The following is an 18,794-nucleotide window of genomic DNA, read 5'->3' as shown; positions in this document are numbered from 1 at the left end:
GTAATTACACCGTGTGATATCGACCTCGGGGATCGATCCTACCTGTGACCCGGAAAAAGCCGCGGAGAATTGTTACCAACGGCGAATTATATTGCACATTCGGAGGAGAGAAGGAACGGAGTTCCGCGGCGCGAGTGCTCTCTCCGCGACATTTAAACGACCAGCCAGCCACCGCCGTCTGAGCTTATTTATGTCTGTCGTAAGAAGAGACACTTCCGACGTTTGTGGCTCTCATAACCCCCGTTTATTGACACTGTTAAGAATGGTTTCTATAATCCGCGCGGACCAGACTTTAGATCGCGATGCGCGGCGCGCCAAGTCGTTACACGGCCAGGCGCGAATTTCATAATTTTTCATTAAATTTTATATTATTGACTCGCAGAGCTGTAATTCCTAGAACGATTTGCCGGAGAATTTTACAACGCTTGATAATTTGCATATATGTATATGCCCCAAGGAAACTTGCTTTATCGGCACAGCATTCGCGCAAGCTGTAAAAATTGGCGTGAGTCTTTTGACGGGCGTAGTATTTTAGATTACGATTAACATGTCTCGTATTTCAGTAATAATAGCCTGTAATATAAATTTTATCGCATTGACATTGGCAAAAAATCAATATAAATGTCTCGTATCGATCGTTATTGCTCGTTTTTTCGTTACTCGAAACGGATCGAAATAGATCCGAGTCTCGCGACAAAATAGAGATTCTTGCTTTACAGTAGGCTGAGTCTGATTATCATAATTTATAGCCAATCGATTAATTAAAGTATCTAAATGCTATATATATATATATATATATATATATATATATATCGTGTGTAGAACGCGATAATATATATCTCTATAAAGATAGTCCTCCATTCCTTGTGTTCTGCACCTTATAAATATTAAGTGGTTTATGGACAGTGCGAGCAACATTCTCCACCTCTACGTTCTTCGTTCATTAATTATTTATCGCGTCACCAAGCCAGTCAGCTGCGAGCACTCATCAGGTTTTATCGGGAAGGCCAGGCGAATTTAGCGAATCGCAATACAGCGGCGCCGCTGACAGAAATTTATGTCAATTCGCGGGGGTACGATGGAAGAAAGGCCGAGGCTGAAGAACTGGGTTAAAATATGCTAACGCCGCTGCGAGCCCGAAGAGTAGGGCAAATTAATTTCGGCTTGTCACAAGGACGATCATCCATAAATGCAGCAGCTTCTTTGCCCACCCTCGATTCCATCCCGGTACGCGCTCCCTCCGCGTCCCTCCGATCTATCGACCGCATTTCACGCGAGGAAAAAAAAGATCCATCGCGCAATAATCGTGATTTATGAATTCATTACCAAGCGGTACTTGGACGCGACTCGTTTTCGCGACACTGTTTTCAATTGCCGGCACGCAATATTCGCCTCGACACCGCAGTTTGTCTCCAATTTAGAGTGTTTTTCGACAGTGCGTATTATTGCGCGATGTTCCGGCCGTTCGGTCATTCTCTGAATAGCCATTGCGACGCGATACAATTACCACCAGTCATTCTTTGTCCTTCGTTTAACTTTTCGATTATTTTCGAATCGCTAAGCGATTTTTTTCAGGTTTATAAAACGCGCGTGTATAAACTTTTAGCTGCGATTAAAGCGGTTACGCTAAATTATCGCTATTCCGGCAAAGCGGAGGCTCGTAAGATAGATTTTATGCACGAGTAAATTTCAGTATTCAACGTGTCGTGTAACGGGAACTCGCGCGCGCGCGAGCGTCTTTTTGCCGGTACGCGCGATCTCCCCGGTGATTTTCGTTGCCAACGTTCTCTGGACGTTCCGCGGATGAGATATGCTCGAGCTTCGTAGCGGCAGCTGGGCCGATCGATGTCCGCGCACGGTTAGTGGATATCCGAGTAGAACGAGTAGAGAGAACGTCGGAAAGAACCGAAACGGCCGGGCGCGCGGGGTGGACGTTAGGAAAGGGAAGTTGCTTGCTGGAGACAGCGGAAGAAAAATAGCGGAAGTCATCGACCTCCGAGGGGCTATATATCAGAGAGGGTCGCGGGAGGATGGCGGTGGGGCCCGGCGAGGCGTTGTATGCGAGCGCTCCCGTGCACGTGCACGGACCCGCGTTGTTCGTGTGCGGATAAGTGGAAAGGGTAAAAGGGGGCGAGTTTTCGTGCGATTCGCGAAGTGTACTACGGCGAGAGGAATGGGAACGAAGGCGATGAAGAGCTAGGAGGACGAGGAGAAGGATGAGGGATGAAGGGGCAGTCGGTGGGAGATAGTAAGGAATCTAGGATAGTAGTCCTACCGTTTTATCATCTAACCGAGGCGAGGACAACGACAACGGCCGGCAATGGTGGTGGTGATTTCGTTCCTTTCCACTCTCGTTCGCGCTCCTCTCCGCTCGGCCGGGTTTATCTTAAATGAGACTCCCGGAGGGCTTAACTCGGCTTGCCGAGGTTACTCCAGGTGCCTTTTACTCGCGCCGGGATATATCTCTGATTGATTAAATTCCTGCAATTACGTCGCGTCGTATATCACGCCGCCGGTTCGCTCCGGCGTGAGCGCGTTGAACAAAACCGGGATTCGGACAGCGAGACGCGTCAAGATTGCCCTCCGCCGCTGAATTTGCGTCAACGATTTAGATTTTACTGTGATAGACGTCGTATTGACAGCGGCAAGCCGATATTATCCGGATTGACAAGGTTAATTTTACTCTAAACTGCAATCGCAATAATCGCGTGTGTTGTCGTTACGAATATCGAGCACCGGAACGTCAAAATGATCGTAATATTATTCGCGTAAGATAATAATTGATCGCATCTTGTAGTTAGAATTTTTCACTGTGTTTTACTCTTCAACATATATGTAATGTAATTATATTGTATCAATATCAAATTATTATATAATTATAGTTTTCACACAAATCAAAGTTTAAGCAGCGCGACGCTATATTTTAATTTACAGTCGCATGCATTATTTCTATTATTACCAGCGTCACTATTATTATATTTGACATTAGTGCATGGATACATAACGTCAGAAATATACAATGTAAATTACGGCACGTGCTTAAACAATGCAACGCAAATCCGAATAAGCGATGCGCAACAATGCCAAACGATTTCCGCAATTGTTGTCATTACCGTTTTAATCATAGCATTTACGATCACACCGGTCTCGACAATGGTAACGCCGCCGAATCGGTGAAGAGATATTGTTACTACGTCACAATACAACGACGCAACGACACCGATATTATTTTCCGGCTCGACGACATTATCTGCAATCACCGTCGAAATGAACAATGCGTGGAAGCTAGGAGAAACGGCCGCGGAGGGAAAAAGCGAGCCCGTAAAGAGTTCGCGCAGAGGAAAAAAAATGGACAGAGACGGAGAATGGGCGGCACATAAGAGAGAAGCAGAGAAATAGAGAGAGAAACAGTGGGTGATGCGAGGGGAACGGGGATAGGAGACCAGGCAGCAGCCGGGCGGATGAGTTATTAGATCCGGCGTATCCGGTATTGCGTCGCGGATGACCAATAGTTTCATCGAGGGATTGTTGAAGGTTCCGGAGCACATTTCCGACTTCCGCCTGGCGAATCGTCCATCCGCCCGTCCCCGCTTTTTCTTCTTCGTCTTCTTCACGACGTTGTCGTTGCGGTCCCATCGTCAGCTCCCGGAATCTGCCGTTAGCGAGAGCTCGAGGTTGGTTGCGGAGAAACGCAAAGAGGGAGAGAGAGAGAGAAAGGTAGAACTTGGATTCGATCGACGTCGCCGTGCGCTAAGCGTGACAATCCCTCGCGTTTCTTTTTCCTCGCTCCCTCTCGCTCCCTCTCGCTCTATCGTCCGTTCGTCCAGAGGGTAGTTTGGCTCTTGAAGGATATTGCCGTCCTCGTAGAAGCGTCTTCACAACGATACCGACCGTCGTACATTCTCGTTCCGCACTTCACGGGGAATGTTCGGGGCTTCCGGACACGTCGCTGCTGTTTCGAGAAATGCCATTAGAGTAATAGGATGGACGTAAGACCGTGTATCGGTGCCGGCTGCATAGAGAGATTTCACGCGGACGTGTACTGATCGATACTTATTGCTAGACGACGATATTCGGATACATCAAATATTTCTCGTATGACTTTTTTTTCTTCGTATCATGTCGAAACATAATCATATTATTATACAAAATCGAACGTCAGGAATAGAATTGTGTCGAAAAGATTTTTCGGATTTCCATAATCTTCGTATTTTACGTACGAATGAAATTACTTATTCCTATTTTTCTTCACTTCTTTATTCCTAACTGATCTGTACGAATGTATATATTTTCTACGTGTTTATTCGAAGCAGTTTTTTTACCGCTTATATGATATCACTATACCGCTTAATGAATTGCAAAGGATATTCGTGTTCAATTAGCGGTTACTGCGAGAAAATGTAAAGTTCGTAACGTTCGGCAATATCTGCTTAAAGATTTTAACGGTACTGTCGCGTCGTACTTACTTTATCGATAAAATGTTCGCATTTTGCATATCCCAGTTAAGTTTTAATGTCCGATATAATGAAACGCGATAACGCGCGCAGCACGACATTCGAAGAATATTTAATCGGGAATATCTGATCGAAAGGTGGGAACGCTACGCTGATCGGTGTAATTGAATTAATAAGCGTCACAAAATGAATATCCGCGAGGCGTTACGACTTGTCAGACGGAGCCTCGCGAAAGTGAAACCCGACAATTTGCCCGACCCGGTTTAACCGGCTAATCCTTCGCGCGCCGGTACGCCGCAGCTTCGGAGCACTTCTTCGTGGACCTTTTCGTCGAGCACTTAACGCTCCGCGCCTGGTCGCTAATTAAGTCGTCAATTCCGGGCGGGGCGTCGGGACGAGGTGGAACTTGGGTGCTTCCTTTAAATCTTGAGTGGAAGTTCGTTACTACACTCGGCCACGGTGAACTCCGGAAACTGATGGTTGTTACTTAGACTGCTCATATCTATCATGGTTTCCCCTCGCTCTTTCTCTCGCAGGCGTCCTTGCTACGTCGCCTCTTTCTCTCTCTCTCTTTCTCCGCCTCCTCATCTCCCCTCTGTCTCTCTTCATCTCTCTCGCCGACCTCGTTCGCGGTTTTAGCACCCTCCTCCGCGAAAGCTCCGGGAAACTCTGTCGGTAACGTTAGGTCGGGTTATACCGAACCCACTGGCGAGGCGGAGAACTCCGGCTTGAACTCCGACGGAACTCCGGACGGAAACTCGGCGTGAACACTCGGCGTGTCGCCGCCAACTAAGTTGGAGAGCGCCACCCACTATAACCTCCGTAAGGATTCCTCCGCTCGTCTAAGAGGCACCGGTGGCAGCCGGAGAGCAGACCACCTTACACGCCTCCATACCTTCGGCACTCCGCCTGCTTCTATGAACGCAGGCATCCAGCCAGGCCGCAACCATAAGTTACTACTAATGTTGTTCCCGTGTTCCGCGGCCGAATTCGTCGAATGGGATTTCGGACGGCTGCCCGGTTTTGCAAAACTCCCGAACGATCTCATTAAGTCCCTCGGACATAAATCGGAGCGCAATTTTCATGTAAATTCGACTATTATCCGGCCGGCCGTGCTGGATGGATGTTAAACCGCGGACATTATACGCGAAGTCAGCGGCTTCAAAAAGCCTGAGAAACTTCCCAGGTTTCGCATAAATTTCAGCGCAACGACGCTGGAATGCCGTGGAAACATATCCTCTTGCGAAGTAGTTCATCCTTAAGCTTCTACTTATTTTCTTCTCCTACTTCGAAGGAAGCAGCAGTTCCGTCTCGCGGCCGAACTTCGACGTTCCACCACCTCGAACGAGTCTGTCGCGAAAGTTTAATTAGATCCACCTTAAGGCAATTCCAGGCCCTTCTGCCATCGGTCGCCGTAGTATCAAGTTAATGAGTCGGTAGCAAATTTCGTTCAGTTACGAAGATAGTGTCTTTAATGAATGTGAGGAAATATTCGAACCTGCTTGCTACGAAACTCGATCGGCTTTGCTACGTGAATGGTGGAAGATCCAGTTTCTGCTATCCTCTCAAAGATCTCTTTCCGCTATTAATACATTTGTACAATTTTACTGCTATAATTATAAATACATTACATCTATAAATCTTACAACAGCGAGCGTGAAACATACTCGAGCACGTTTTCATCTTACATCGAATTATCGAGAAACGCTAAAGATTCGAAAAATCATCGTAAACGGTAATACTTTTCGGCGGCTTAACCAGTTGTCTCATTTCCTACCGTGCCGCGGTGAATTCGCCTAAGTAAATTATCAGTCGCTCGGTGTAGGTAAAGCTTGGTGTACACCGGCTTCCTAGCCAACGAATCCATGTGACGACAGACGGAGGGGAGGAGGAGAAGAGAAGGGCGGTGGGACGCCAGGAGCCGGTGGGTAGCTTTGTGGATTTACACGTTACCGAAATACAAGCGGCGAACCGACCTCGACCGGGGAACTTTATTGCATTACGCCATGCGGCGTTTTTCCTATCGTCGTGCGGTCTCGTTGCACCGTGGGCTCCAACCTCATCGAATTGACCCTACTTTGGCTTAAGTCCGGGACAGAAATAACGTCCTTCGTCCTTGCGGTATCCGGCCGGCGTCGGAGAATCAACGAATTCCCCGGATGACTCTGAAGAGTCGCCCCGAGGATTCCCGACGCCGTAAGAACAGCCATTAAGGCGGCGATAATAGCCAGCGATAATTCGCCTTTGTTAATTAAAGCGTAACGAGGCGATAGCTCAAAGGTTTCATATAGTGGATCCGGCTGTACGCGATCTTCATCTTTGATCCTCCGCAATGCGACTCATGATTTATTCACGGGAAATTCCCGGGATGCTTTTATAGATCCCGATTTTATCTTCGGGCAAACTCGACAGGGATTTCATTTATTAATGTACGCGGCTCGATCAATCTAATCGTGGTGTCTTTGTTATTTTTTAAATATTTAAACAGCACAGGTTTAAATATTGCGTTTAAATGCTGAAACAGTAGCTTCGGTTTTTCGTATTTATGTAAAAGCTGTATATTTAAATTGTTCGAGCGAAATTAAATCTGTACATCTATATTTAAATATCCGATAACAGAATTCAATCGCACGGCGGATATTAATACATCGTCATCTGGCTCGCTTATGTGTCGCCGCGCGAAAACTTTTCCATCGCATCTAATTTGCAGCGAATAATTTTTCATCCGATCGAATCTTGCACGAGTGTTTTAACGATTCGCAATTTGCAAGCGTAGAAAAGAACGATTTCGCGAGAGGAATTCTTGCGTCAAGCTGCCCCTTTTCACCGCGGCTCAACCGGATCCCGCTCCGTAGTTTCTCTCGTCGATGTTGCATCGCTGCAAAGAGAAGAGCGATTCCTTAATTTCCCATATTGTGGCTCGTCTCGGCTATCCCAGGACGCCCCGCTGCGTTATAGCGCGGTTTAATCACACTACAAGCGCGCATCCCTCGTTAGCGGGATATCGTACCCGTGGTGGCTATAATATGAGGCTACATTCCGCGCGGCGCAAAATACGGTATGCCGGGACAAAACATTTCCACTACTCGGGAGCACTTTGCGCTTGCAGTTGCGAAATCGGTTATAACCTTTCGATTTTTTTCCGCTGAGAAACGGGGAACGAATCGGCATCGTCGCGCTTTACGCCGTACATCGCGGCACGTAACGGTTCTCGATAAATGGACTGTTACGCAACTCACTTGGCCTGAGTGAGCCTGTCAAAATAATTTTTTTAATCGCGAATAATAATTTCGAAATGTGTGTGTGTGTTCCCGCGTGATTTATTCATACGAAAGCCGTCCAATTATTTTCTTTTTTACAGCTATGACTTTCGTACAAAATTTAAATTGATAATGTCACATAGATTTCGCGATGTAGATAACTCAAGTCATATTTTGTTTACATAACGGGATTCGATTTTCTAAAATAAATAATAATTCAATAAATAAGACGTTACCAGCATAGCGCTGGTTCGTATCTGAATATTTTTCTACTTTTTTTTTCGAAACGACGGAGAAATCGAGATGCCTCGCGCGGCTGAAAACATTCACGTCGCTGTCGATGCCTCGCGCTACCGATGTCACTGGATTTATAATGATCATTCGTGCTCACCGAGTGGGAAGCGGGGAGTAGAGCGGAGAGCATCGCGCGCGGTCGAAAAACACTCCTAAGGAAACCCGAAGAAAGAGACAGAGCTCGAGCGGAGGGGGCGCTTGCAATAATTGTGATTTACGATTCGGTCGCTGGCAAAGTAAAGCGCGGCGAGTTTGTTTGAAACAGTGACGACGCGTCTTGCAGAAGAACTCGTCGGCGAGACCGAGACGGTGAAAAGGACAACGGGGGGTGCGGGGAAGAAAGAGGAAGCGAGCTTCGCGGACTTCCTGCTTTTTGACAAATCGCTGATGGAAAATCCAGCGAGCCGTGGGAAACCGTGATATACCGGTTGGCCCCGCGATTCTGTGAGAATGATTCCAACGGTTGCGAGCCTTAATTGGCACTCTTTTCCGCGAACTCCCGGAAACCGGCGGCTTAATTAACAAAGCTCGTAATTCGCAGAGGAACGCAGAGATGTTCTTGTTAATGTTATATATGCTCATGCTACTGCTGATCGATATGATCCATTCGAGGTTCTAGAGCGAAATATGTGTGTTTTTTTTTGTTCTACGCAAAATTCTTCGCGCCGGTTCGCAACGTCGTTGTAGATTACGCCGCGGTTGATAAGTCTGCAATGACGAACTGTGTACAATATCGGGGACGGATTTTAGCATAAGAAAGGCTTACCGAAATATTTCACAATGGCAGTGGAGCCCTCGTGCGTTTCGGATCTCGGCGACACACTCGTGTACGCGTTTCATTCTCTCCGTCTTCATCAACGCTCCGCGTCGGCCGAGCGTGTATTGGTGCAGAGGGTAGGACGCAATCAGTGCCCTTGATTTATCGTGGCAATATACATTAAGATACCGACATTAAAACTAGGGGAGTCTCTCTCGTGGATTCCGAGGCTCCATTACCGCTTAGGATAGAGAAAGGAGAGCTGTCGTCACGTTGCACATCGAAATGCTCGGGCGAGATTGAATTCTCAGCTGCGCTTGATCCGTTCGACATTTTCTAAATTAATGGCGATCGGTTACTTGCGCGCGCAGGAACGTGTCCCTTCTTGCTCATTAGCAATCGCGAGAACTGCAGATTTATCGTTTGTTTTTTTTTTTTGCTAACGATTGAAGAATGCATATTTATATTATCAATAATTTAAAAAATTATAATTGTGATTATAATTAAAATATCAGCAAGTTTTTAATAAATATTGTTGGAATCTTAATAGAAAGGCATAATATACACACACGCACACATCGATATCGCCAACGTCACGATCTTTTAAGGAATTAGTTCAGAAGAAACTTATTTGTATTTCTTTAACACGCGGTGCAAAAAGTGCGAAGCAAAACAACTTGAAGTTAAGAAAGTCCGAGTTTGCGATATATATATATATATATATATATATATACATATACACACACAAGGAGTTATCAAAGTCGTGATCGTGACTTTGGCGAATCGCATCACACAGCTCGCCGTGCCCCTCGACGCGTGCTCCTCTCGATCTCCCTCATCCTGCCTCTTTGCGACGAGGGGACCGAGTATCGAGTGGTCATCGAGTTCTCGAGTTCCTCGAGAACTTTGGAAGGGGTCGGCGGCGAGCTTGTCCAGTACCCGCCTGCCAATTACGGAACAGAGATCTAACCGTAGTAACGTGTAGTGTTTCCACCATTGTCCGCAGGACCAAGCGGGGCGTACAGTCCGGATGCGACGATGGGCTACATGATGGACGGACAGGCGGCCAGCATGATGCACCGGCCGCCTGGCGATCCTGCCTTCCACAATCAGTACCATTATCCGGAGTACTATGGACATCACTTATAAAGGTTTGTATCACACATTGATGCTGTAATCGACACTTTGATCAGTTTCGCGCCGGAATTTGGAATACCTACCTTCGCGATTTACACGAATAAAAATAACGGCAACCAAAGGCAATGTCATTTAAGAAACTTGTCATCAATTACCAGTTCTTATTCATCTTGAGTAAAAATATTAATACCAGTTAAGTACATGAACAAAGTAGGTTATCAACTGTTAAAAAAAAAAAAAAAAGAAAACATTTATATATTTTTTATCTTTAACATCGAAGCAAAATTATCGCGCGAAATTGAAGACCGGCAACCTCTGCGTGTTCCAGAAGTACTTGCACGACGGAACGGCCGGTGGACCGACGGTTCTAGCGACATGAAAAGCGTGACGGACCTACCGTGTTCCAGCTGGCATAGACCAGAATCGGAGGACAACGATGATCCGTGGTCTCCAGAACGATCGCCATGGTAGCCCCGACGGTTTCTTACCATGCCGCATGTCGACATTCGTGACATTCGGATATCCAAGAATGAGAGGCAGAGACATGGAAGGAAAAGGGCAAAGGTTCCCGGTTCAAGGAGGCAAGACGAGGCGGATGGAACGCCACAGGAGGCCGATGAGAAGATCGTGGAACCATCGAAGGAAGGACGATTGCGCGAGAGACAGAGCGAAGTCGTCGCGGAAAGTGGCGATGCGAGGAAAAAAAGGACACGAGGAGAATTAAGCCGCGGCTTGGTCTGGAGAGTGACGCGGTCGCGAGGAAATTCATGTGATTGTTCTTTGTACAAATATCGCGGTGTAATATTGTAGTGATTGAAGAATTTAAATGTTAAATTTTAATACCGTCGCGATCGAAATATATTAATGAGATATAAGTGATATATAGGCAATTTAGCGGGCATGTACATTAAAAAAAAGAGGCAAACCCGGTGCTCGCACGGAATAGAATGTTCAAGTGCACAGACGACGCAAGAGAGGTATAAAAACAGAGTACGAGAGAAAAAAAGGAAAGAGAGATACGAAGAAAAAAAAAAGTAAAGTGGGAGTATATATATATATATGTATGTATACATATGTATATATATATATATGTATGTATATATATATATATATTATAAATAAATATAAATAGCGAGACAAAGGAGATGAAAAGAAAAAGAAGGTTATTAAGTGGCACGGGAGATGTTTAAAGTTATATAAAAACAAAAAACGGACGCAACCGCGGAGGAGAATTAGGCCGAATGATATCGACGCGTGTGCCGGACTCGAGCGTCGACCATTCACTTGCATATAAATATAGGAGACATTAAAATTTGTACAGTTATTAATTATAAATGAATTTACTAATTAAAGGAAGAATATATTATATATATATATATATATATATATATAAATATATATATATACATAACACGGAGTAAAAAAAACGTGTGACCCCGGTTGTAATATAAGTCGAGCGTTGTAGTTGGACTGGGACAATTATCGTATATTGCCGACGCGTATTAGGCAGAAGAGAATTTTTCCGCGCAATTCGAGAGAGAAGAGCGGGAGACGCGAGTGGCGCGAGTGAGAGAATATAAGTGAGTAAACGTGCTGAGGGATTTCTAGATATAAATAAAAACGGAGATATAAATACCAGTGAAAACGCGAGAGAAAGAGAGGATTGACGCTCTTCGTCGTGCACTCGATGACGCAGCGATATCCCTCCGAGAGTCCCACCCTCTAAAATCCCAACCCAATCCAACCCCCGCTCCCGCACAAGTGACATACACTCGTACACACACACACGCCGAGACGCCATTCTCTCAGCTTTCGCGGAGAGACACACGCGTATATGCGGACACATAACCGTACACGTACACACAGCTATACAGAAACATAGCTCTCCCACGACCATAAAGATAATTAAACGGAAATACACGTTTACAGTTTATTATAATATATTCTGTATAAATAGTTAATTCAATTGTGAAAATAAGAAAAGGAAGAGGACGGAATTCGATTGGGAGGACCGTTCTGCATGCGCGTATCAGCTTGCACTCGCTTTTCCGACGCGTTGACATTTCCCGCGGCAGAAAAACGAGAGTGGGGAGAGCGGAAAGAGTCGGGCAAGAGATCGAGAGGAACGGTCCGTCGTTATTTCCTTTATATATTTTCAATGAGAGTTCGCGGAATGCAGAAGGAAGAGTACGCGCGAAATAAGGAGAGAAATAAACGACCGACAAAACGATATAACATCGCGTATCATACCGCGCGTATATATTAATAAGCCAATACATACGATGTTATGATCTCGGTGTACGTATTTTCGTAAGACAGCGGAAATGCACGTCGATATGTTCATTATCTCTCCCTGATTTCCGCCTAACGAACAGCATCGTACTCACACTGACACCTCGGCGATCACAATTGAGACGAGTTGAAATTAATGTTAAAATCCATTTCCGAAAGAAATTGAAACGCGAATGTACGATCGGGTTGTATCGAACGTACGCTCGTTGAAATTGCATCGAGTCCCTGAAAGAAATCGCGACGCGCGACTTGTGGCCGCTCGTAAAGTTTACTTCTGTTCAGGACTGCTCGCGTATCCATCAATAGATTCAGCGATGCTGATCGAGATTTTGTCCAGCCAGATGCTCGCTTATGACGAGTGGAAACGAAATACTCGTCGAGGTGCTCACATCAGCAAGGCTCACGCGCTTTTGCAATCGGTACTCGCGGACGTTCCTCTCTCTCGAAAGCAATTAGCAGTGAATTCGCAGTGCAGGGGAGTCCTTTCGAATTTGACACTTTCCTTATCCTTTCCTCGTCGACAAAGACGGACCGGCATCACCGCGATACCGCCGCCTTTTTGTTCTTGTATGCGCGCGTTTCTTTGCACACACGTTCAGTCGCGACTTATTGTTACGGCCGATCGCAAAAAATCAGGACACGAATTCTCGTCTTTTTACTTACCATTTTCCTCGTACTTGTTTTTCCTTCCAATTCGCGCGTCCGTTTTTACGTCACCGATATTCCGGTATTTTTTGTTACTCCGTACGATTCGCCATGCAGCTTTGTTAAAATTACAATTGTCCTTTTCATCCGATAACATGTTAGTTTCGAAGGCGCAATCGAACGAAGGAAGAAGTAGAATGCAATCAATTTCCAATCTGTATTTATCTCTTCCAATCGCTTGTCCCTCGTTCCCCCATTACGGTGTTGTGGAGGAATCTCTATATTTCTATACGAATCTTATCGCGCGCACGTCCCTGATATACGTAAACATGTTAGCGAGCAAACGATGATAGAGAGTAAGAAAAAGAAAGAAACGAACACGCAATTGAGGGAACAGGAGCGAGGGGGAAGAGCGTTTACGAAGAAGGGGAATGAATTTTCGAGAGACCTTTATAACGCGATACGCCAGACAGAGCATGTTTATTAAGAGAGAAAAATTTTAATGAAATTAAAAACGTCGATTATACGTGAGAGCGGATTCACGACGAATAAGGGTACGAAATAATAAAAACCGCCCCTCGTTAACGTCACACGCGTCACGCGTGGACGCGTGTCTCGTTGATCTCTCGACGATCGAGACACGACGGTTCGTTCGGAAGGATGGATCGTCGGCGCCATCCTCTCTGATCGACGAAGCGCGACGAGCGAAAACGAGAGAACGACGCGAGTAGAGGAAGAGGGCGCGAGAAGAAACAGAGAAAGAGCATAAGACAAAAATTTTATCGATATTTTCAATACGCCCGCATACACGCAAATCTTGTATAAAAATTTTAATGTAACACAACTGCTCCTGCCGAGAGCCGAGCGGCGCGTCGGGCGACGCGCCGGTGTTCCTCGCGACATATCCCACACGAAATCTGTCCGAAAACGACACCGCGCAGCAAGTTCCGAGAACGACTCCGAGATTGTCTGCGAGCCATCCGGTTTTTTTCGCACGGCTAAAAGAGGAGGAACACCGGCGTTGCAAACGTTGCGCCAAACGCGCAATCGGCGTTCTAGTATACTAAACTAAAAAAAAAAAAGATAACCCACGTATACCGAAAGACTCAGGTGCGAGAAAAGTCAGTATAGTTACGGTCCTGGTTAAATCGGAAGAATTTTACTCCAATTCGTAAGTTACGTAGCGCGTTCGTCGCGCGAATGCGTGGCTCCTCCACGTGCACCGCGCGCCCATCGATTGTGCGATCCTCGGCCGTCCCTCTTCAAGATAAGTAGTAAAGCGCAAAGAGAAGGATCCTGCGATTCGTATAAATTCAACGGATTCTTCGATACGCGCCGCGCCAACCTTCTCGTCGGGGAAATTAATCGCGATCACTGCGACGGATGAAAACGGTATACGATAAGACGGACGGAAATTGTATACGTTGCGCGCGAGATCGCGCCGCTGAGATTACGCACGCGAGACCGTCGGCGAGGATCTCTTAACGTGATGATTTTGATTAATTTTATCACTTGACGATCCGCGCACATGCACAAGGAATCAGTTTTAAGATACGTAAGTAATTTCAGCACGCGTCGATCCCCGCGATATCAAAATAATGTAATGCTAAAAGTAATTATATCTATAAATAATTATCGAGAACGAGACAATCACAAGAATCTACTAATCGACGACGGCCGATGTTTCTCCTGTCGTCGTGCGCGGTACCAAGGGCGACGGTGCATTTTAACGAATTATATTTGTTGCTCGATATATTGTTTAATTTTGTTGATACCCGTCTTTGGCCGCGCACGACAACACATTATACGCGGTCGTATACGAACGATTGATTTCCCGACGAAAAGTTACATCTGAAAAAACAATTGACAACAAATATATTTATAAAATTGATTGCGAAATAACCCACAAAATACCGTACTTATACGTTTGTAATTAATATTATTTTTATTTTTAAATAATATTATTTGCAATATTATGTGGAAAAGCGATCTATTGAAATATTGTTACATATACATATATTTACAAGGAAATTCAACATACAGAATTATTTTGGAAAATTTGACAGATGCGTTTCGCGGATGGGAAGATGATCGCACGATCGAGCACGCGCGCGGATATCGGCACGACCCGAGCAAAGATCGGAGCGACCGGACGTCGTATTGGCTGTTCGTTTTATAAATGAGTTCACTCGATTGAATCATCGCCTTAAAAATGTATACGAAGTAACAGTAAGGTCTATCTAAGTAATAATCATGTTAGAGGGTAAATCGTAACAAAGATTTTATGAGCAGCGACACGAGCGACGAAGGCAATGGGAGAGAGGAAGAGAATAAATGCGCGTACGTATGTGTGAAAATAAATATGAATGGAATAATGTATAAGAGAGAGTGAAAGAGAGAAAGAATATAGCGGTTGAGAGGAAATGCATGTGTATGTGTGTGTGAGCAGTAGCAAGCCGGAGATGAAACAGTGTATAATTATTGTATAATTACGGATGATAAAAATGACTACGACGTCGACGATTGCCAATGATCATAATGATGATGAAACAGCTCATTCGTGTCGTCGTGATAAAGATCACGGCGACTATTATTATGATCATGATAGAAGTGTGAATCGATCATAACGGGGTCTGTAAGCACTGATATGATGGTGACGCGTCACGATGTATAGTAAGCTAAAAATTTATTATATCGGTATGGAATCAGATTTTTGCAACTGTTTGCGTATTGAAGACCTATCAAAGCCCTAAAGTAAGGAAAGAACTACAAATAAATTAAAAAAAAAAAAGAATGAAATGAATTGTGTTCTGCTTTGTAAATCGTATCGCTCTTCGATATTAACTTACGATTGTGATAGCAAGAGGGGAAAAGAGAGAGAGTGAGAGTGAGAGAGAGAGAGAGAGAGAGAGAGAGAGAGAGACGAGTAAAAGAGAGGAAGCGGGATGCGGGTGTGAAAATGTGTGCGAGGGAGAAAAATGTGATTACGGTGTAGTTATGTATGGCAGTCGAAAATCCTTTCTACGTGCTTATCGCGAGCGGAGGAGACGTGCTCGTTGCCCGGATTGTACACTCTCGCGTATACGAAAGATAAGGGAAATGTGGAGAAACGAAACGTGTGGAGATCCGCGAGACCGCGCCTGCGGTCAAGAGTTGAACGGAGGATCGTAGATCTCCGTATCGGGATACCGCGCGTTGATGTAAAGTATTAAGTATTATGGGACTACGTGCATACATATAGCTGTACTAAAGGACGCAAGCGTCTCGAGCCATCACAGACACAGGTACACACACGCACAGTGCACACATAAAAAAACGTACACACACCTACACGACACACGGACACATCCCCACACACATATATATACACACATACACACGAGTGCAAGGCACACAGAGAGACGAAAGAGATCACACTCGATCATTTGTGTACTTGAAAACTGACTCGGTTCTGTTTCATTAAACTCACGGATCGAACACGTGACGACGATGAAAGGAAGGACGATGTCAAAGGTGGTCTATGTTAGAGAGTGTCCATTGTATAGTGTTTTTTGAAACGTGAGCATTAAATGCTACATCTTGTGTACACTCGCTGTGTTGCACTTCATTATGCACGCTCGTGAGAAAACGTCGCGACGCCGCTGATGCCGATTAGTCTCGCATGAAATTCGAAAGAGACGACGTTAACTCTCTCGATCGCAGCTGTGCGGTATTATTTTCCAACATGAATCGATTTAATTTACCTCTTTTTCTTCTGGTTGCACTCGAAGTTCTGTGACATAAAATTAAAAAAAAAAAAAAAAATGAACGGGTAATAATAATTCGATACCGAAGAGATTATAATTTTATTCGAGCATCACACGCGTCTCGCATTTTGTCGCGAGTGTTTCCATACCTGAAATTCCTTCAAATCGATCCTCGATTTTTTTTTTCAAGAAAAATAGCTGGAAGACACAACTGTCACGATACATTGAATTTTATTAGACTGATAGCATGATGTACAATTGAATATCGGGGGCTGTGTAACAGATCTCGTTGAAGAATCGCGTGACAGTGAGGAAACGCCCCCACTGGCGCTTAACGGAAGGGTAATCTGCAGAAGAACGTAAACTCTTGTCAAGATCGTTGAAATGGGCGACATCGTCGTTTCAAAATCGGCGGGCCACTCCTCGTATGACCGACGTTTTATAGCTCGGAGATCTTGGCGGATGAGATGGGGCGGAGGGTTGTTAGCGAGCTGTCGATGGCACCGCTTTGTTATCCGCCGCCATCCCCGTAGTCGTTTCTCCGGACGCGGCTGAAAAGCGAAAGGGTGCCGTCGCTGTATAAAACACACATTTGCGATCCGCACGCATCCCTCGGACCGAGAGTTTCCTCCCCGCATCTCTTTCTGTCTCGGCGCACCGCCCGCTCTGAAATATGATAGGGCGGGTGGAGGACCAGAGAGCATCGCGGTGTTGCTGTAGGTGCCAATTACCGCTGATGGTTATTCCATGGAAATGGACCTTGTTACGCGGCACCGTTGAGAATCGGGGAAGGTACCAATTATTTTTGCTGCCATCGATGCTTCCTGCCAGGCGTCATCCGGCGAAAGCGCCGAGTCGGCAGTTCACCCGGCGTCGTCGGTGCCAGAAGTTAACGAGACACGGCTGTGATATCGAGGAATGCGCGGCAGCCGAAATTTTCCGTCCCTTTCCTTCTGTCCACCTCTTTGCGGAACCGCCCTCTCCATCTCTGCGAAACAAACATTAGTTATTTTCAAGCTAACGATATTAAGTCGATATTTATATTAAAATGTAATAATATTTATAATATTAGTTTAAAATTTATGAGTTAAACATGCGTAATCTTTGTTTCATTTCACTCAAACATGTTATTTAAAAAAATTATTTTTTTACTTGAATATATAATTTCATCAATAATTGAAAATAGTAATAAAACGCATCTATCTTATCGAAACAGATTCTTTTGCTCTTTTTTCGCTCTGTAATTGATCAAGCAATAAAGCAATTGACAGTCAAATTATCTTTATATTTCTCCGCAGAGCGTTGCTAAAATGAGCCAGTTGGGCGGAAGAAAGTTTCGCGAGCGGATTCGGCTGCTCATTCGCGAAGCGGGAGCAATTTCTGCATTAGCCGGAAATCGCGCTGGTGGCTTTAATCAGCCGTCGAACCAGGCGATCCGTGAAGCCGTTAGAAAGTTCGGCGAACTAACTCGGTCGTCGTCTAACGCGGTGGTGCGCGTTAGGAAGCCGATAATATATTAGACGCGGGAAGGCCCCGCGAGCAAACAATCTCGTAATGGCAGGACGGCACGGCTGACTGGTGGCGCGGTAATGAGATATTAGAGCTGAGCTTGGCCTGCTAGAAGGGAGTGGCCACTTCGGGGGTAGTAATGCGCGATAGGCGCCCGTTTATGTCTCACGAAGCCGGGGGGTTGTTATTACGAAGCACTGCCAGGATGAGGGCTAGTATCGTTTGCTCTCTCTCGGGATACGATTACGACGCCGTACGGCTACCTCGATCCTCGCTCAACGTGCTTAGATCGGGAAACCGACACTAAGAATGAACTTCAAGCCCTTGGTGTCCGATGTGCTATTAACTTTCAATTTTTAACGCAACACGCGCCTCTTATTTTTTCTTTATTTCTTTCGATTCCAGTAATATAATCGTAACATTTTTTTAAGTGGATTATTTTTATCGATTGCATGTATATATAATAAAATCGTTATTAATTGTACACGAATGATGCTTGAAAAAAGATTTCTCCAAAAATGTTATGAGTTTGATGCTGCAACGTTTTTTTACACATCACTGCTCAGTTATTAATTTAATTTTATTGCGAGGAATATCATTTTCGAGAGACAAATTAAAGACACAAATGTAACATAAAGTGCAAATTGCATGTTTTGATTACGGAGTCATTGTGCAAGTTATAGCTAAACCGGCCGTGATA

The 18,794-nt window shown here is 45.1% G+C and overlaps 2 protein-coding genes across 8 annotated transcripts in view; one reads left to right on the top strand and one right to left on the bottom strand.

Moving 5' to 3' along the window:
* Positions 1 to 16,425, top strand: part of hth (homothorax) — a 379,079-nt gene extending 362,654 nt beyond the window's left edge. For 2 of the 3 annotated variants that reach the window (XM_012361399.2, XM_067352622.1), the window contains exons 12-13: positions 9,751 to 9,916; positions 10,231 to 16,425. In XM_012361399.2, coding sequence (XP_012216822.1) covers positions 9,751 to 9,914 — 164 coding nt within the window. In that variant the 3' untranslated portion in view covers positions 9,915 to 9,916; positions 10,231 to 16,425. The remainder of the gene's footprint in view (positions 1 to 9,750; positions 9,917 to 10,230) is intronic. The other variant, XM_067352623.1, reaches the window with a different exon arrangement.
* Positions 16,426 to 16,778: 353 nt separating this feature from the next.
* The window catches only part of LOC105668717 (uncharacterized), a 178,916-nt gene continuing 176,900 nt past the window's right edge, over positions 16,779 to 18,794 (bottom strand). For all 5 annotated transcript variants that reach the window (XR_001100153.2, XR_010889494.1, XR_010889495.1 and 2 more), the window contains one exon: positions 16,779 to 17,573. Coding sequence is in view for 2 of the 5 variants with exons in the window: in XM_012361234.2 (XP_012216657.1) it covers positions 17,475 to 17,573 (99 nt within the window). In the remaining 3 variants the exon portion in view is untranslated. The remainder of the gene's footprint in view (positions 17,574 to 18,794) is intronic.

This window comes from Linepithema humile, chromosome 3, assembly GCF_040581485.1.
Source record: "Linepithema humile isolate Giens D197 chromosome 3, Lhum_UNIL_v1.0, whole genome shotgun sequence".
Lineage (NCBI taxonomy): Eukaryota > Metazoa > Arthropoda > Insecta > Hymenoptera > Formicidae > Linepithema > Linepithema humile.
Note: the sequence above shows the minus strand (reverse complement) of the source record. Positions and strands in the feature narration are given on the sequence as shown.